The sequence below is a fragment of the Mustela lutreola genome, chromosome 2, assembly GCF_030435805.1.
Source record: "Mustela lutreola isolate mMusLut2 chromosome 2, mMusLut2.pri, whole genome shotgun sequence".
Taxonomy (NCBI): Eukaryota; Metazoa; Chordata; class Mammalia; order Carnivora; family Mustelidae; genus Mustela; species Mustela lutreola.
This window is the reverse complement of record NC_081291.1, coordinates 103,387,011-103,408,319: the sequence shown is the minus strand read 5'-3', so window position 1 is coordinate 103,408,319 and position 21,309 is coordinate 103,387,011. Positions and strand designations below refer to the sequence as shown.

Below are 21,309 nucleotides of genomic sequence, written 5' to 3'. Positions count from 1 at the left end.
AAATAATGCATATGTAATAAAATTTTAACTGAATAACCTTATAGAAATTATACAAATATAGGAATTTTGCTTACAGACAGCATAATATAGCGGAATGAATACAATATTTAAAATCAGAAGACCCAGAGTTAAGTCCTGACTCTACCACTTACTGGGCTATATGATTTCTGGATAGTACCCAAACTACCTCAAATTTCTCATTTTTAAAAATGAGATAATATCCTCTGTGTGACAGAATTGTAGACATTAAAGTTTTTAAAAAATCTACACAAGAATATTTCATAAAATGAAAGCATTTGTGACATTAACAAATACAAGTTTTCACATTTCCTGCATGAAATGTCATTCATTGTAGTTCAATCTGTCAAACTGTATAGAAAATTTCTAAATACAAATGATTAAGAAAAACTAGGGGCTTTAAAAAAACATGAAACTAAAATCTTTAATCTATCTTTACATAAAGTCAAATGTATATATTCAAAGTATTTCACTAGAGACTTCTGAGTTGTAGGTAGCCCTATGTTTGCAGTCCTCAATCTTTCTAACATTCTTCCTATGCAAGCCAGAGAAATGTGTTACTTATAAGTTAGGTCAAAAGGTCTTGCCTGCTGTACCACATTTTAGCAAAGACATTCCTCAGCTTGAGTGACTGGCATGGTCACCTCTCCCTTTCCTACAAATCTGTGCTTCCTCTCTTCTCAGGAATGCCAGTACCCATTTTCCTATCACCAGGTGCAAAGCCTCCTGGCTCTGTAAGTCTAGGTCCTAGGAGTCTTCCTCCTCAGTGTCATTCCCTCACCCCTGATCCCTACTGCCATTATCAGAGTTCACTCTCTCACCGCCTCCTGCCATAAGTAATGGAATCGCCTCCCAACTAATTTCCTTTCTTCCAATTTCTCTGCTCTGGCAATCCACCCCATTCCTCACTATTAAATTAAATATCCTAAAATCCGCATTGGCTGTTTCCTGTTCAGACTTGCCCAAAAGTACAAAATCCTCATGCTCAAGTATAAGCAGAGCCCTGAGGCACCAAAAAATCTAGAAGTAGCCTTTACCGCCACAGGCAGATGACATACTGCCACTGAAACCTAACACAGAAGAGTGTTAACATTAAGTACACTGGGATCCAGGTCCATTCAAAATGGAGATGTAGATCATAAAGTTAACAGAGGTTCTAAAGTGAGGTAAAGAACTCAGACATTTTATTTATTTAAAGTGTACAAATAAGACAATACCTAAAACAAACAATAATAGGAAAGTGTTTCTCAAAAGTTGGAGAGAACCTACCTGGTAAAGGCAGGCTGCTGTTCCAAGGAAAAATGCAACAATGTAATTAAAATCTTCACCATCACTCTGCAAAAACAAAATTAAAAATTACTTTTTTCCTGGTGGAAGCCCATTTCCAAAAACAATCCATCAGGATAGGAGACAGCAATGTTTAAGCACAAATGGTTCAAATCTTCATCAAAACGTGGTATGTAAAAATTCTCAAGAGTCCTGAAAGTTCCAAGGAGTGTGAGGTACAGAAAGACTACCAGTGTTCCTTTATGTTTAGACCCATCAATTTCACCTTACCCATGTGTGCAAGATGAAATGAAATGAAATCACTTTTGTCAAGGAGTTTTAAAATGGTGTAGAGGCCATTAAGGAGATGGACCTTTATGTACATCCTCACCAGATGAAGCTATGAACTTTATCTGGGCCAAACTACAAATATTCCTAAGACTGCAATTGCTGTAGTAAGAGAATTTGCTTAGGGACAACCTTAGCAGCCAATTCTATTCAGCCAAGATTGGTGTTCTGCTGCCAACATCAAACAAAATTCGTTGTAAATGACACATACAAACATTCCTTTTTGTCTTAAGCTCTTGACTTTTTGTAACCTAAAGGGACACAATCTGGGTTGTTACCAAATCTGTGCTCTTCAAGCTGCAATTCTGAGACCCCAAATAATTGCTCTTATTTTATTTCAGCTCTACCTCTTTTCTTAGTCAACCCAAGAAAAGATGAAAGCCAATGGGAAAGTTTCCACATAAGGTAAAAAAACCTCTCTTCTCTACTGAAAACAAAAAACAAAAACAACAATAACAAAAAAACCCATAAAACATACAACACCCCAGTGGCCTATAAGTCCATCCCACTCACTAGGATTACTACTTGACTCAAATAGATATTGACAAACCTTACTATCAGGTAAGCACATCACTGAAATGTCCAATAAAGTAATTTGACATGATTAAAAAAAAATTGAAAAGTTACTGTCCACTAGAGTGTGCTAAATCCCAATGAGAACAGCCACACATGCTGTGTGAGAAAAACAGCCACCTAGAAGATACATCACACACAGAGTGTTTTTCAAACTGATGCAAAACTAAGAGAAAACCCAAGTGTTTTTCTATTTTGAGTCCTCTTAAATATTAAATTTCTTTCAGTGTTTTTATAAAGTGAAACATAAATCCCAGACAGGAGCCTTACATTTGGCCCTTATTTTAGAAAAAATACCTTTAAACAACGAAAATTTTCACAAGATATGGGAGTGTCTCTCATGCCCATGTTTTCATGAAAAAATACACAGAGAAAACTCCTTTCCCACTTGCTACTGGGCAACAGAACTGACCATAAAGCAGAAGGAGAGTTGCTTATATTAGTGAGATGATCTTAAAATAGGAACCATTAATCTGTCTGGGATGCTTAGGCCTGTTCCACCTCAGAGCCAAGGAAGGTCATGAAACATTTCTTTTTTTTTTTTTTTTTAAGATTTAATTTATTTATTTGACAGAGAAAAGATCACAAGTAAGCAGAGAGAGGAGGAAGCAGGGTCCCTGCCAAGCAGAGAGCCCAGTACAGGTTTTGATCCCAGGACCCTGAGACCATGACCCAAGCCAAAGGCAGAGGCTTTAACCCACTGAGCCACCCAGGCGCCCGGGTCATGAAACATTTCTGACTTTAATAATTGTAAGACTAAATCCTGCTTGCTTTTTCTTAGTCCTTTATTTTTTTTTAAAGATTTTATTTATTTATTTGACAGACAGAGATCACAAGTAGGCAGAGAGGCAGGCAGAGAGAGAGGAGGAAGCAGGCTCCCTGCTGAGCAGAGAGCCTGATGTGGGGCTCGATCCTAGGACCCTGGGATCATGACCTGTGTAGAAGGCAGAGGCTTTAACCCACTGAGCCATCCAGGTGCCCCCAAAAAATGGAGTCATACTTTTATATACTGCTTTTTAGTACTATATATTCTATCATAAATACTTTCTCAAGATAATGAGTATTTCTCAACTACATGATTTGTAGCGATTATACAACCTTTCATTGGGGGGCTATACCACTGATTTAATTACCCTATAATTATACCCTATAATTGGATATTATTTTTTCCCTTGAAAAAGAGTCACTTTATGACTCTCTTAATTGCCTTTGGAACACTCAATGGCATGTTTGTGGAGTTAGTCAGACCTGGGTTCAAATCTTTACTTACTATCTGTATAGTATTGGACTATTTAACTTCAATTTCCTTTTTAAAAAAATATAAAAGTTGTACAAATTAAATAACACTTGCAAACAGAGAACAGTAACTGGCACACAGTAAATACTCAAAATCATTCACCAACTCCTCTCTCCTTGAGGCTACCATATGCATCATTTATCGAATAATTAGATTACCTTCTAAGTATACTGGTCTTAGCCTCAAGTAGACTCCGACCTGTCTTTTTTTTAATTGAGGTATAACTGACATACCACATTATATCAGTTTCAGGTGCACACACCATAACAATTCTTTATTTGTGTATGTTGCAAAATGATCACAATAAATCTAGTTATCATCTGTCACTGTACAAAGTTAGAAACTTTTTCTTGTGATGAGAACTTAAGTTCTCTTATCTCCTTTCAATATACAATGCAATATTACTGACTATAGTCACCATGTTGATGTTACATCCCCATAACTTATTTAGTTTATAACTGGAAGTCTGTACCCTTTAACCCCCCCTTCACCCATTTTGTCCATCCCCCTAACCTTCCTTCAAGGCAGAAAATCAATCTTACTACTTGCATCAAACTGCATATAGCAGGAATTCAATAAATGCATGCCAGGTTGAGCTGAGCTTAAAAAAATCTATTTCTACTTGCCAAAGATTGTCTATGTATTTTCCATTCAATAAATATTAATTAAACACCTACAGGCCAGGTCTTATATTACTAGACCTAGAACAGAAGACAACTAAATCCATATGAACTCAAGGAGCTTACTTTCTGATTAAGAAGGCAGATACATTAGCCAACAATTCCCACTTAAAGTGGTAACTGATGGGACAGGTGTGTGTACAGAGTATAAAAGGAGACTACTGGAGACACATCTAAACATGCATGGAGAAACAAAAAGTCAAGGAAGTAAAGCTTAATCTGGGTCTTGAAGAATGATCTAGTAGAAAGGTAGACAAAGTAGGGAGAGAATTGCAGGCTAAGGGAATAGCACATATGGTCTCAAAGAGGGAAGAGCCTAGGATGACTCCAGCCTTCTTTTTTTTTAAATATTTTTAAAATTTATTTGACAGATAGAGATCACAAGTAAGCAGAGAGGCAAGCAGAGAGAGAAAGGAGGAAGCAGGCTCCCTGCTGAGCAGAGAGCCCGATGCAGGGCTCGATCGCAGAACCCTGGGATCATGACCTGAGCCGAAGGCAGAGGCTTTAACCCACTGAGCCACCCAGGCACCCTCAGCCTTCTTTTAAGGCAACATTTGAATTATAGCATGCACTAAGTTGGGAATATAGGAGGAAGAGTAGTTTGAGAGCAAAAAAACTGAGTTCATTTTGGACATGTGATTTGGGAGGGGCCAATGTGACATCCAAATAATTATATTTCATAGATTTAAGTCAGCTTCAGGAAAGAGTTGGCTCTAGAGATCCTACTTCAGTCATCTATTTAAACAGTTGTCAAGTGAAGGCCTAGGACAATCAAATGTAAGTCTTAATTCTTGATTGGCTCCTAGAATGGAGAGAGAGAAAAAAAACTATAAAGGATATTTAGTCAACTGTAGAAATTTGAATATGAATTTTATATTAGATAATACTGCATTGATCTTAAAAACCTTTGGTGTAATAAAGGTATTGTGATTATGCAGAATTCCTAGTCCTTAAGGCATACATACTGAAAAACTTTCAAATAAACTGTCATGATACCTACTATTTTATTTTCACATGATTCAGGAAAGAAAGAAAAAAAAAGTGTAAGTAGGTATACAGGTGGGTGCTAATTGCATTGTTTTTTAAATCTTTCTGTAAGTTTGAATTCTTCTAAAACAAGAGGCAGTGGGAGGAAAGAGGAATACAAAAAAATTTTTAACACTATGCTACCACCAAAATGAATGTAATAGATCTCTATACACTGATATAAAATGACCTCCTATATAGTGTTTGGTGGAAAAGATGCAAATAAGCATGGAGTATACTGCCATTTATACAGAAACACTCTGAAAACAATTATATAAGTAAATATATAAATTCATATGTACTAGCATACATACATTCTGTCTCTAGAAGTATAACCCAGTGGTTGATTCTAGGAAAGAGAAATGGGAAAAGAATGACTTATTGTGACATCAGGCTTTGGAATTATAGGCTTGGAAACTATAGGCACATGTACATTTTACTGTGTGAGGATGTGTGGGTATGTGCACAAATTAACGTCTTTTTAAAAAGCCATCATGAAAATACCCAAAGAGAAGGTGAAAGTTAAGAAGAATATTAAATGGCTCAGTTGGTTGAGCGACTGCTTTCAGCTCAGGTCATGATCCTGGAGTCCCAGGATCGAGTCCCACATCGGGCTCCCAGCTCCATGGGGAGTCTGCTTCTCTCTCTGACCTTCTCCTCGCTCATACTCTCTCTCAAATAAATAAATAAAATATTTAAAAAAAGAATATTAAAGCCAAGGGCAGAACATTGGAGAATGCCACTATTTAAAGCACAGGTGAAGGAAGGAAGTTTACCAAATAACTGAGGAACAGGAAGACAATGAAAAAAGATACAATAGGAGAAAATGGTTTCATGAAAATGAAGGGATAAGAGAATGTCAAGAAGAACAATGTAGCAAACCATTAATAGTGATTTATCTGCTTCTAAGGTTTTGAAAATAAATACTATTTCTGAAATTAAATAGAGTTACTTTTCAAAGGAAAACCTGAATAGTATGTAAGGTGAGGCAGAGAGGCCACAGAAGACAAGGCCTCAAGAGTGGCTGCAGCATTTGGCAACTGGAAGGATTCTAGAGAGCTTAATGGCCAGTATTTGAAAGAATTGAGGACAGAAAAGAGATCACAAGAGACTAAGAGAATAGAGGGAAGGGAGTGGGAACAACAAACACAGTTTATTCTTTCAAAAACAAGAAGGGTCTCTTCATCAAGAAGTTTGTTTATTTTTAAAGGCCAGCAAGCTAGGGCATGTTTATGAGCTAAGAGCGTCCTCTCCAGTAGAGAGGAAAACGAAATGCACGGGAGGGAACAGCTAGTAGTCGAGGGAAGGTGGGACAGAGGCTCAGAGTGGGACAGAAGTGTGTGTATGTGGGGAAAGACAACAGAGGGTTGAAGGCAAGAGCAAAGTGGGGCAGATGTAAGGAGTTCAAATAAAAAAAAAATTTTAAATGTCACTTTCACCTTTAGGGGAATGCTAGGATACCAATACACTGCTTTGAAAACTAACAGAGGAAAAGAGTATCTTTTTTTTTGAAGCTGAGGATGAAGAGATAAACAGAGGCTTTATATAACAGTCACACAATGTTTTCAGATGATACCATTGAACTGTTTGTAATAATTGGGAAATATTCCCTTTTTAATCTTAAGTAGAAAAAAAGGGCACAAACTTACATAATGGATATGATATTATACAAGTCTATGTATATATGTATATGTTTGTATGTATGTGCATATGTATATAAATACAGAGAAAATTTGGAGATGATTTTTATCTTTATACTTTTCCCCCCTCTATTCTTTAACAATGAGCACAGAATCAGGAAAAATACTTTTAGTTCTTTTGAAAGCCAGTAAGTAAGCACTGCATCTTGGCATAGATATTATGCCACTAAGTAAGGCAAAAACTTTTGTTGAGCTTTAATAGGCAGAAAACAATCTATGGGAAATAACTCAAGGAATAAAAGTTGATTATTTCCTGCTTTGTAGTAGCCATTAGAAAGAATTTCAGAATCAGAGAGTCTTAGAATGCTAGTACTGAAGTGGTCCTTGAGCCTCTTCAAAATCTGCATCTTGCAGAACAAGAAAATGAGATCCAAGAAGGTAAAATAACCCATTCAAGGGCACTGGTTACTGGCAGATGTGACCAGGTAAACTGAATTCCAGGCCAGCATTTCTACTGCTGTATCAGAATCCTCAGTTTTTTCCTAATGCACCACATGCAAATTATTTCTAGGTTGGTACCAGCTTAATTAATATCATTGTCTCAAGGTTGATCGTTAAAGGAACACAAGCAGTATAAACCTAGTGTGATAAAAGCTTATATATTCACAAGATGCCAATTCACAATAAACTTATTAACATCTCTAAACTCAGAACAAAGTTAGGAAATAGGTGAAAATAATCTAATTTACACATTACTTGAACACCAAATCAAATTTACCAGTTTATTTATTTATTTATTTTAATTTTATTTATTTGACAGAGAGAGAGAGATCTCAAGTAGGCAGAGAGGCAGGCAGAGAGAGAGGAGGAAATGGGCTCCCTGCTGAGCAGAGAACCCGATGCAGGCCTCCATCCAGGACCCTGGGACCATGACCTGAGCTGAAGGCTTTAACCCACTAAGCCACCCAGGTGCCCTCAAATTTACCAGTTTAAAATAAAACTGTACTCATTCTATACCTCTCCAGTTTGAACTTACATTCCAAAGAAATGTTTCAGTGCTATATTTTTAAATAAATTCCTTATTATCATAAAAGGCAGTTATTAATTTAGAAGAAACATACACACTGAATCTTCAAACAATGTTAACAACATAGGAATGTTGATTCACGTGGGTTCTCAAATTGAAATGCGCCTCAGGCACCAACTTACATACTAGCAGATAAATGTGGCAATCATTTTCCACATTCAGAGAGAGGAGTTAAAATTCACAGCCTTAAGAAGGTAAACTTTAATATCAATGTACTGCTCACACTCAGGAAATAGAATACATATTTTCAGCTAGATCTAAAAATATCCCCAAATAAATACTTGGCTTTTCAATCAAGTATTAAAGAAATGCTGAGGCGACTTACTCTGTGTATGCCTTCCTGCCTCCTCTATGACCACCATGATTTCAGTAACTCCCCCACAGTCAACCTCAAAACAAGTAAGTTTAAGTCCCATGTCCTGGAATTTGCACTTGAGTCTACATACCACACCATCTCAAAAAGATCTTTTACTCACCAAAATTATCTACAATGACTCTAGGGATTATTTCTAACACAAAATACATGATGAACCACAGAGAAGGCTGAGAGTATGTCTTAAATTCAGTGGCTCTAGTGACATTAAAAAGGACCCTTTTGATCGAGCCCCACATCAGGCTCTCTGCTCAGTGGAGAGCCTGCTTCCTCCTCTCTGCCTGCCTCTCTGCCTACTTGTGATCTCTGTCAAATAAAACAAATAAAATCTTTAAAAAAAAAAAAAAAGAGGATCCTTTTATCCAATACAAGTCATGAATAATAATAAAATAGACTCCAATGAGGGAAAATGAAAAGCAAGAGACCTCAGGCCCCCATTCTGTATGTGTTTTTAGGTTAACTTGGGATGAAAGGATGTACTTGTTGAAGTTAACATAGTTTGTACCCCTAATCCTACTCTGGTTAACCTCTAAATTTATCACAGTGCCCTCTGCAATCTAGCATTCCTTTCTCTCCTTCTCTTTGCCTACTGTCCATTCCATCCTTTAGGACACAGAATCCTTAGAAGGTAGAGATTTCCAATTCTACACTGCTCCTTCATTATTCTTCTAACAAGACATGGAAAAGTATTGCCAAGCACCAGTCACTTACCAAAACATTTTCCTCTATACTGATATAAAATCCCCAATAATTCAAATAATATGAATCTCTACTTTTAGTCCAATGAATTTCCAAAAAGCAATGATTCTCATTCAGATGAGGAGATCAGAATTTGCTAGAAAATCTTAAACTACCTATGAGTGACAAACTACCTGTGGACAATATTCCCCCAAACTTTGTATTCTGTTTACTCATTCCCTTCTCTGAGCATCCCTGTTTTAGAAACCTCAATTATTGATGAGTATATGTGGAATATGTCAGATGCCTATGACAGAACAAAAATTTAAAACAACCCTAAAGGAACCAAGTAACCAGGTGTCCACAGTTTCCAGTCAGCTAAAAATCCCATATGGACCAATTTACAGTTCCTTGGATCAGATGAGAAGGAAACACTGCTGGAATAAATTTAGTCTAGGACAACAGTGAAAAAGAGAATTCTGTATCAAGCATTAGAAAGACAGATCTCAAAGATACAAGCATCCATTGAGTTCCCAAATGATAAATGACCTATGAATAGAAAGCCCCTTTTTCCCTACTTGTAATTCACCCCATGTGTCCTTCACACTCTAGCACCACAGTTTTAAGGAACCATTTAAAACAATCAAAAAACCTTGAAGCTTCTAGGGAAACTGTGGATTCTAAGACATTGGCAGTAAGAAACTATAAAAACTCAGGAAAATTGCTCAGGCTCCCTTTAACCCCCACAAAAATATTTACCTTTACTCTACTGAAATGTTACTTGAAAATCTACTTACTAGGTTGGGTTAACTGAAGTTTTGTTTTGTTTCATGCTTAAATAATAGGTGCTGATAAACACTCATTTTTATTACTTAAAATCTGAATAGTATATTCATATGGTTCAAAGAATAAAAATAATACATAAGGCATATACTATGAAGAGTGTCATTCCTACCCTGCTTCTCATCTGCCCAGTTCCTACTGCATGTTTTAGTCTCTCATTGTTCCAGACTTCCTTTATACAAATTAAAGGATATTATTTTCCTTGTCCATCTTTGGCAGGGGTATTTGGGGCTGAGCTGGGAGGGGTGAGTGAGTATAGGGTCGGGGGGCTCTCCATTGCCTTTCTCAAAATGGCCACTATTCTCAGAGGGCACAAAACTGTACATCTGACCTAAAACATGAATCACATTTCTAGACCCAGGTTCCACTCTGGCTGGGACACTGACATCCCGTCCTGGTCTGTGTGAACGGGAAGGCTCAGCCCCTTCATGAGAAGAGAAAGCCAATCCACCATTTTCTAAGAGGCAGCTAGGTACAACAGGCTATACTTTAACTGTTAAGTGGAGCCACAAGTAATGAAAAATCAAAGCCCAAAGACTGCTCCTCCCTTCCTGTTCTTTGTTTTAATGGTGCTGTGTGGTATGTGTGTGTGTGTGTGTGTGTTGAAATAGGTTTTTATCTTTAGAACAGGCTGACGGAAAATTAAGCAGTATGTGTACTACAAAGAGTTCCCATATAACTGGCTCTTTCCCTGTTCACAGTTTCCTCATTATTAACATCTTACATTAATGTGGTACATTTGTTACAACAAATGAGCCAACAGTGACACATTATCATTAACTAAAGCCCATAGTTTACATTAGGGTTCACTCTTTGTGTTGTACATCCTTCGGGTTTTGACAAATGTATAATGACATAACCACCATTACAGTAACTAGTGAAGAGTTTCACTACCCTAAAAATCCCATAACCCAGCTACTCTTCCCTTCCTACCTCCCTCCAAACCCCTGGCAACTACTGATCTTTTTACTTATTGTCTACACTTAGTTTTGCCTTTCCTAGGATGTCATACAGTTGCAGTCATGTAAGTATGTGGGTTTCTCAGACTTCTTTCATTAAGTAATGTGCATTTAAGGTTTAGCCATGCCTTTTTGTGGCTTGAGAATTCATTTCTTTTTATTACTGAGTAATACCCCATTGTACAGACTGCCACAGTTTATTCTTTCACCTTTTGAAGGATATCTTAGTTTCTTCTAGTTTTTTGAAATTGTAAGTAAAGCAGATATAAACATTCATAGGCAGGTTTTTATGTGGACACAAGCTTTCTATTCTTTTGGGTTAATAGACCTCAGAGCATGATGGTTGGATCATACAGTAAGGCTATGTTTAGCCTTGTGAGACAGCCACACTATCTTCTAATGTGACTGTGCCATTTTGCACTTCCACCAGCATTGAATGAAAAGTTTGTATTGTTGCATATCCTAATATTTGGTTTTTGCCAATCTAGGAGTTTAGTGCTATCTTATTGTTTTAATCTGCAACATATGATGTTTAATCTAGTGCCATATGATGTTAGACATCTTTTCATGTGTTTATTTGCCATCTGTATATCTATTTTGGTGGGGTGTCTGTTCCATTCTTTTGCCCAATTTTTAATTGCATTATTTGGTTTCTTGAGTTTTAAGAATTCTTTGCATGTTTCGGACACACGCCCTTTGTCAGATGTATTCTGCAAATATTTTCTCCTAGTCTGTGGCTTATCATTCTCTTAATGTCCCTCACAGACCAAAAGTTTTTTACACTTTCATGGATCATATTTTTGGTATTATATCTAAAAAGTCATCACCATATCCAAGGTCATCTTGGTTGTCTCCTGCTATCTTTTCTAAGTTTTATATCTTACATTTAGGTCTGAAATCCATTTTGAGTTAAGTTTTTTTTTTAATTAAAGGTATAAAATCTGTGTCTAAAATTACTTTTTTGCTTGTGGATGTCTAGCTATTCCAGCACCATTTGCTGAAAAAACTTTTCTTCCTCCACTGAATTGTTTTTGTTCCTTCATCAAAAATCAATTGACTATACTTGTATGGGTGTATTTCTGGGCTCTCTAGTCTGTTCTACTGATCCATCTGTCTATTATTTTGCCAATGCCACACTGTCTTAATTGTGATAGCTTAAGAATAAGTCTTGAAGGAGAGCCTGGGTGGCTCAGCCGGTTAAGCATCTATCTTTGGTTCAGGTCGTGATCCCAGGGTCCTGGGATGGAGCCCTGCACTGGACTCCTTGCTCAGTGGGGAGTCTGCTTCTCCCTACCCCTCTGCCTACGGCTCCTTCTGCTTGTGTATGCACTTTCTGTCAAATAAGTAAATAAAATCTTTAAAAAAAATAGTAAGTCTTAAAGTTGGGTAGTGTCAGTGCTTTGATTTCATTTTCCTCAGGATTGTGTTGGCTATTCCGAGTCTTTTGCCTTTCCACATAGGATCATTTAGTCAATATCTATAAAATATTGATTTTGCCTGGTGTTGTGTTGAATCTACAGATCAAGCTGGGAAGAACTAACAACTTAACAATATTGAATCCTCCCACTCGTGAACATGGAATGTCTCTCCATTTATTTAAATCTTCTTTTTCTTGGGGCACCTGGATGGCTCAGTGGGTTAAAGTCTCTGCCTTCGGCTCAGGTTATGATCCCAGGGTCCTGGGATCGAGCCCCACATCGGGCTCTCTGCTCAGCGGGGAGCCTGCTTCCCTTCCTCTCTCTCTGCCTGCCTCTCTGTCTACTTGTGATCTCTGTCTGTCAAATAAATAAATAAATAAATTTTCTTTTTCTTACTAGAGTTTTAGTTTTTCTCATATAGATCTTGTATATGTTTTGTTAGACTTATACTTGAGTGCCTCATTTTTGGTATGCCAATATAAATAATATACTGTTTTTTAAATTTCAAATTTCAATTGTTCCTTACTGATATAAAGTACTCGATTTATATATATATATATATATGTATATATATATATATATATATATATATATTTTTTTTTTTTTTTAAGATTTTATTTATTTATTTGACAGAGAGAGATCACAAGTAGGCAGAGAGGCAGGCAGAGAGAGAGAGAGGGGAAGCAGGCTCCCGGCTGAGCAGAGAGCCTGATGCGGGGCTCAATCCCAGGACTCTGGGATCATGACCTGAGCTGAAGGCAGAGGCTTAACCTACTGAGCCACTCAGGCACCCATGATTTTTATATATTAACTTTGGATCCTGCAACTCTAGTATAATCATTCATGAGTTCCAAGAATTTGTCAATTCTTTGCGATTTTCTACATAGACAATCGAAACATCTGTGAATAAAGACAGTATCATATTCCTTCTTTCCCAATCTTTATGCCTTCTGTTTTCTTGTCTTACTGCATTAACTAGGTTTCCCAGTACAGTGTTGAATGTGAATGGTTAGAGGGGACATCCTTGTCTTGTTCCTGATCTTAGGGAAGAACCTTCTAGTTTTTCATCAAGTATGGTAAAAACTGTAGGATTTCTGCAGATGTTCTTTATCAAACTGAGGAAGCTCCCCTTTATTCTTAGTTTATGGTGAGTTCATGAACAGGTACTGGATTTTGAGTCAAACGCTTTTTCTGAATCCACAGACACGATCATATGATTTTTCTTCTTTAGCCTACTGATACGATGGATTACATTAACTATTAAATGTTGCACCAGCCTTGCATACCTGGAATAAATCCCATTTGTCTGTGGCATGTAATTCTTTTTATATACAATTGGATTCAATCTGCTAATATCTTGCTGAGGAGTTTTCCATCTGTGTTCATGAGTTACATTGGTCTGTAATGTCTTTTTTATATGTCGACAGGCTGAGAAATCTCAGAGCCATCAGTCAGTTACATGTAAGTGGTCATCAGTTTAATCAGATTATTGTTCTTTGGAAAGCTAAACAACAACTGCAGGGGGCAAAGATATTACCGCACAAAGGGAAAACATAAAACATTCAGGGATCAAGGCAGTCATCAGCCAGCTGCAGCAGCTCAAGAACATGAAAACCTTAGTTTATACTATTTTCCTTAGTTCTGAAGTTGTGAATCAGAGGAGGGAGAAGGAAAGAATCAGTCCAGGAAGATGAGGGATAAGATATCTTCTGAGTGCCTGAAAGAAACTATTTTTCTTTTCTTTTCTTTTCTTTTCTTTTTTTTGTGAGATATAATAGCCTTGTCTGACTTTTAACTTAAAAATAATGGGGGTCTAAGTCCCCAGTTCCATACTGTCTTCTGGGTCAAGAATGATAAGTCTCTGTAGCACAAAACTTTTCTCTACCCAGATCTGCTCCCTCCCCTTCTTTATCAATTTGACAATTTCAAACAACCCAAGAATTTTAACCACAGAAAACTATCTTCACAATTTTTGCCAACTCTAAATTATACCATTATTTACTTAATAAATTCCATAAAATTATGAAAATTAATCTTAAAAGGAAAATTTTATCTCCAACATTAATCTCTTTTTAAAATATTTTATTTATTTATTTATCAGAGAGAGAAAGAGAGCACACACAAGGAGGCAGAGTGGCAGAGAGAGAAACAGGCTCCCTGTCGAGCAAAGAGCCCGATGTGGGACTTGATCCCAGGACCCTGGGATCACAACCTGAGCCGAAGGCAGCGGCTTAACCGACTGAGCCACCCAGGCGTCCCTCTCCATTGTTAATCTTACCAAATACAGATGCTACACATTGACATACACTAAAAACATGACTCCGAAAGTTAAAAATATTTATCCCTCTACCACCTAAAGTCATCTACTGTGCGACTAGTGCTAAATATGCCCCATACTTTGAGAAATACTCATGAGATCTTTGTTTCATAAGTAATGAAGGTGAGGAGCAGAAAGTAAAGTGAGCTATTTAAGGTCACAGAGCTAATCAGGAGCTGAGCTGTAGCCAACCCTTTCTCTCTTTCCTCCACAAACAAAAATCAACTCTTCACCCACCTATACTACTAGTCTTTCCACTACATCAACTATTAAAAAAAAAAAAAAAAGGAAGAGGGTATCTTATTTATTAACTTTTTAGTCAGTGTTCTCCAAATTGCCTTTTTTTCTTTTTGGCAGGTTGTCTTACTGGCTCAAAACTGAACTCCCACTGGAATAAAATTGACCTGGCTACGAAGCAAGGACAGGAACACCAAGGGAGAGTAGCCATCTGTCCTGTGCCTGATAGGGAAGAGGGGCTTTACCTGAGGGTTCATGACGGTTGAAAAAAGAATTGAAAAGTCATGAGAAGCACCCCCTTCTCACTCAAGGGACAGCTCAGCTGCCTGGAACCTCTGATGTCCTCTGCTACTGGCTCCATACAGCAGAGGACATTCGGATGGTACTCAGAATGGTACTCTGAGTGTTCCCCAAATTAAGAAGCAATTTTTAAAAAGAATATAAGGTGTATTAAGTGTTTTTTTACGAATAGTATTCTGAGCTTAATGCTGACCAAAAACAGAGAACTAATTCACATGTGGAAGTGTCAAAAGAAAAAAAAAATCTTTAGAGAAGTGAGTAGAAACAAAGGTACAGAAAACTGTCCAGTCTGAAATGTGCTAAACTTAAAGAAAGAAGTTTCAAAAAGTTTATAAAAAGAGAAAAAGTTAATATATTCTGATAGCCATAGTCTCTGGAAAAACTCCACTGGAAAACAAAGTAGTTGCAATATCTGAAAAAAATAGTGGTTTCAGGTAGCCACCAACAAAAAGGAAAAAGAACAGATAACAAAGTTGAAATACATAGAAGTAGGACAAAAACCTGCCCATAAACACCCCCTTATTCTTCCATTCCTCTCTATCCACTCAGATCCTTCTAGGTCCAGCTCATTCCTCCTCCACAAAGCCCCTTTCTCCTATCCTGACTTAAAATAACTGCTCCTCCTCCGAACTCTCTGTACTTGACAATCATTTATGTGCTGTTTTCCCCCTCCCAATTCAACCCTAGGCTCCGAGACAGCAGCACTCATGTCAGACATACCTTGGTGTCCCAAGAGTACCTATAAATAGTGCCTCCTGTGAAGTAAATAATTAATACGCACTGAGTCAAGGAAGCCAACTAGAAATCACTGTTCTTAGAGGAAGGGGAGACTAGGGCAGGCGTAAAGAATACAGAATCTGAGCATGTACCATAAATTGTACTATACTCAAATCAATTCAAATCAAGTTACAAGTAGAATCAACAGGCAAAGTTACCTGAAATTGCAAAAACAGTACAGTACCTGCAAAAGACTCTCTATGGCATGAAAACCTCGAATTAAATTCAGAGCTCCACATAAAAGACTGAGAATAAATGCCACAATCCCTGACAGAGTCGCTGGTTCCAGTCGCTGGTGAGCTGGAAAATAAAAGTAATGGTTAGAAATGAACACCATTATTCTATGCCAATACCTAAACTTACGTAAAATGAAATTCACTGCTCAATTTAAATGGGTCAAACATGAATTAATCTTCATAAATTTATTTATTAACATATTAGTAGTTAAATTTTTTTAATGCAAAATGTCTGACAACATGATAGCTTCACTGCCCTGAACTCAAAGTCAATTAACTTCTTTTTCTCTCTATTTTTTTTTTTAAGATTTTTATTTATTTATTTATTTGAGAGAGAAGTGAGAGAGAGAGTGAGCATGAGAGGGGAGAAGGTCAGAGGGACAAGCAGACTCCCCATGGAGCTGGGAGCCCGATGCGGGACTCGATCCCAGGACTCTGGGATCATGACCTGAGCTGAAGGCAGTCGCCCAACCAACTGAGCCACCCAGGCGCCCCTCTCTATATTTTTTTTAACAGACATCTAACGTGCACTTGGGGTATATAGGCTAAGGAGTGCTCACATCTGGCAGTGTATCATGTAAAAAACAAAAACAAAACCAAAAACCTTACTGCCTAAATAGGTCTACCATTTGCAAAGAGTTGCAAGTATTTGCAAAGGTGACTTCACCTGAAAGATCATTGCGTAATTCCTACTTTTTCTGAAAATGCTTAGATAACATTTTTAAGAACAAACACAGCTTGCTTTTTTAAAGCAAAAGTCTCCCTTATTTGGGTTCCAGGTCTATAAATATCACAGGATATAGGTGAAAGCTCCTATATAATTACCAATCTGAACTTCACAATAGAAAGTCTTATGGCTATGAAGTTCTTGATCCCCGAGGACCACTTGAAGACCATTACAAATGATAAAACACTAGTTGAAAAAGCAAGTGACCACTTCAACTTCACAAATGCATCCCCTAGATAAGGGGTTTCAGCAATGTAAGAAATTTAGTTATACAACAGTTTTACTTTATCATCATCTTGGGCTTAATAAATAACTGAGTCTAAAGGAAAATACAAAACTAAATACATAATCATCTAGACCTCAAAAAGGAGACAGAGGGAAAGAGAGGACAACAGAACTACAGTTAGGTCATTTATCTAAATCACTGAAGTGTAAAAGCCCTAACAATGAAGTTAATGGGATGGAACTTTAATATAAAAAAAGACTTAAATCTTTGCAACTTATATTCAGCCATTACAGCAGAAAAGCTTCCTTAAACAGTTCACAGAAACACAAAACCCCACATATCACAGAAATTATTTGTTCCTCAAGTTCAGCAGAAAATGCTAAGATGGGAAAAAAAAAAAAAAAAAAAAAAAAAAAAAAGAAAATGCTAAGATGGGAAAAAGTTCCTGAAGTTTCTTCTGTGCCCAAGCTGATTGCTGGGTCTCTCAATCAATTTCCTTGAGATTTTAATATGAAAATAAAAAATTAAATATCTCTGTAAAGTATTAATACCAAGTTTATAGTAGTAGAGGAAAAAACCCCTCACAATTTAAAAAAATCTTTCCAACTAGTCTACCAATTAGTAATGTTTTGTACTCCTGGTCCATCCTTCCCCAAAGGATGTAAGGGGAAGCTCAGCAGTAAGGGAAAGCTGGCTTCTAATAAAAAAAAAAAAAAAAAGAAATCCTTAATATGGGCCTCAAGCATAATACCTGACAACTAAACAGATTATATAAATCATACTTCTAAAATACACAAGTTTACCTTACGAAAAAACCCAAATAATATTCTGTATTATAACTAAAAAATATTAGCTGTTTATGGTCAAGTAAAGTATAGCCATTCTTGAATGGGAAAATATTACCATTTTAATGTGTTGATCAATGTTTAAGAAATAAAAAATAGGACTATATAAATTTTCTAATATTTATCTCTTGACCTTCCAGCACTCTCTTTATAATTATAATATACCATTTGTTATTATTAAAATTATTTCAAAATGAACAGAAATATTTTTTAAAAGCATAAAAGCAAATGACAATTCTCTTTTAATAAAGGCAACACATGTATTATGCTGCAGGAGAGGCTGGAGCTGTGCGCAATCACTGTGGAAAAGAAATTCTCAAGTGGAGATTCACCCACTCCCACCCTATTTCTTTCCCTAGGACCTGTGGAAATGGTTACCAAGAGAAAACTCCATCTGCATACAACATGAGGGTGATACTCCCTAAGGATAATTTGTCATGTCAACAACTGAACAAGATATTTAATCACATTTTAATGTATTATGCGATATCTACTACTTTCTATTTCAGTAAAATAAATTTTAGATTCATTGTTATCCACAAATGCTTACTTGACACTTCAGTCTGGCACCATGATAGGTACTATTAGGTTAAAGTGGATTTGGAACAGTAACAAATGAGAGGCAATGTGGAAAAAAAGTTACTGAATCCAAAATAGTGTTACCTGGTCAATTTCTGTTTTGTTTTTGCTATTATTATCTTTTGCTACAACACCATTTCTTTACTTAGCCTCTTTGAGCCCAATAATGTCATTTTCATAAAATTATATTTTTTATGAACCAGTAATTATTGAAGTCTAGACAAGTTCCTAAAGAAGTAAATCTTTTGGGACCAGAGGGCTATTGCTTATAGGGAATTAAGTATTTACTCAGCAAATACTTTTTAGCATAATTCTGTGTAAGATGTTGTGCTTTAGAAAATACAATTAATGATTTGCATAACCTGCCCTCAAGATACTTCTAGTCTTTTGAAGGGAAGAAAAACAGATAAGCCTGTGAAAGTAATAAGCATTCTAAACTAAAAGAGTTAAGATTCTGAGAGGAGGAGAGCTGGGTGGCTCAGTCTGTTAAGCATCTGTCTTTGGCTCAGATCATGATACCAGGTTCCTGAGATCAGGTCCCGCACTGGGCTCCCTGCTCAATGAGGAGTATGCTTCGCCCTGCCTTGCTCCTTGTGCTCTCTCTGTCAAATAAATAAATCTTTTTTTTTTAATAAAGAAAAGAAAAAAGGAATTCTGAAGAGTAAAGATAACTAGGGGGAAGGTGGTGATACAGCAATGGTAAGAAAACCAAGGAAGATCTTTAAAGATGGTTAAAATTTAGACAGGCACGAACGGGAAAAACTGCACTTCTACAGAAGAGAATGTGAGCATGGAGGTGGAAATGAGATGCAAATAAGAGCATGAACAACAACAACTACAACCACTTCTGCCAATCCTACTAATAGTGTCTGTTCTCAATGTACCAGGCACAAGTGCTTATATACATGATCTCATGTCACCCCTCTAGGAACCCACTGCAGTAGGTACTAGAATTATCCTTATTTTTTTAGACGAAACTAAGGTTTGGGGAGATTAGGTAATTTGCCCAAAGTAAGTAAATGAATGGGGGATTTAAACCCAGGTAGACTGACACGAGACCTCATGTTCTTAACCACTCTGCCACTGGGCACTATTACTGGTTCTGTTTGGCTTAAAATGATATTTATGAAGAGAGGAAGAAAGAAGGTAAAAAAGGGGGGTTGAAGCAAATTAATAGATAGTTGTAAATACTAGACTAAAAATTATGAACAAGTTAGACAATGGGGAAACACTGAAGATCAAGAGACCAATATGGTTAAGGCTATGCTTAAGGAATATTAATCTATCAATGGGCTGTAAGGAGATTAAAAGCAGGAAGACAATATTTTCTCAGTGCTTTCTTAGTAGGTATACTTTGTCCCACTTATCCTTCAAAATGAGGTACTTCATAAGGCAGGAATGACTAACTTCTCAGTTTCTGAATTTTTTCATCTGTCAATGGAGGCTAAATAATTTGCTGTAAGTCAGACAGCTAGTAAGTGCCATCTTCACAATTAGCACTTGGGTCTGTAAGACTGCAAAGCCCATGCTATTTCCACAAATATGCCTTAGGGATTCATTGCAAAAGACTGGCTGATAAGAGGGCCTGAATTTGGATAGTGACAGCAGGAATAAAGAAGAAAGAGGTGAGTGATATCACAGGGGTTCAAACTACTAGACATGGCAACTAGTTAGATATGGGAAACAAAAGGGAAAAAAGTTTTTTTAAATGTCAAGATTTTAAGTGTGGGTAATTAGAAAGTTAATGGTGCTACCAACAAAGATGCTGGAAGAAACTCAGGTCTGATCAAGAATGGAGATTTTTTTTTCACCATTTTAATTTTTTATTTTTTTATAAACATGTATTTTTATCCCCAGGGGTACAGGTCTGTGAATTGCCAGGTTTACACACTTCACAGCACTCACCAAAGCACATACCCTCCCCAATGTCCATAGCCCCAACCCCTTTTCCCAACCCCCCTCCCCCCAGCAACCCTCAGTTTGTTTTGTGAGATTAAGAGTCACTTATGGTTTGTCTCCCTCCCAATCCCATCTTGTTTCATTTATTCTTCTCCTACCCACTTAAGCCCCCATGTTGCATCACCACTTCCTCATATCAGGGAGATCATATGATAGTTGTCTTTCGGAGATTTTTTTTTTTTTTTTAAGACTTTATTTATTTATTTGACCGAGAGAGACACAGCAAGAGAAGGAACACAAGCAGGGGGAATGGAAGAGGGAGAAGCAGGCTTCCTGCTGAGCAGGGAGCCTGATGCAGGCTTGATCCCAGAAGCTTGAGATCATGAACTGAGCTGAAGGCAGACGCTAAATGATTGAGCCACCCAGGTGCCCCGAGAATGGAGACATTTTAAACATATCAAACTTGTAGTGATAATGAGACATGTTTAATAAGCAATGAAAGAGTAGCAGAGCTGAAGAAACAAGATGTGGCTTGTATCTGAAGGGAAGGGCTGGGATGAGATTACTAGGGAAAGAAGTAGCCCAAGAGCAAATCCTGGGCAAATCTTTGGCAAACAGTACCTTTGCAGGGAGGAGGAAGAGTCAGGAAGACAGATTTAGGAGAACAAGAGGAGGAAAGAGCCTCAGAAGCCTAGAAAGGGGAGGCCATCCAGAAGAAAGATATGGATAACAATGCCTGTGGACAAGCCAAAGACAGTTTGAACTCAAAATGAAAAAAAAAATTTAGATTTATTGACTAAAAGATGGTTGTTGACCCTTTATAAAAACAATTTCACAAGAGTGAAGGCAAAATTTAGACTGCAAGAGGCTATATAACTATTGATGGTAAGAGAGAGAAGCAGTAAGTGAATGCTACTGCCTCTAAAGAAAACCAAGATGACAGCGTGACAGATAGAGTAG

At 37.1% G+C, this 21,309-nt stretch overlaps 1 protein-coding gene across 5 annotated transcripts in view; it reads right to left on the bottom strand.

Moving 5' to 3' along the window:
- The window catches only part of SEC22A (SEC22 homolog A, vesicle trafficking protein), a 65,830-nt gene that overhangs the window by 12,163 nt on the left and 32,358 nt on the right, over positions 1 to 21,309 (bottom strand). For all 5 annotated transcript variants that reach the window (XM_059162863.1, XM_059162866.1, XM_059162865.1 and 2 more), the window contains exons 5-6: positions 16,022 to 16,137; positions 1,288 to 1,353 (exon numbers count right to left, since the gene is read on the bottom strand). In XM_059162863.1, the coding sequence (XP_059018846.1) occupies positions 1,288 to 1,353; positions 16,022 to 16,137 (182 nt within the window). The remainder of the gene's footprint in view (positions 1 to 1,287; positions 1,354 to 16,021; positions 16,138 to 21,309) is intronic.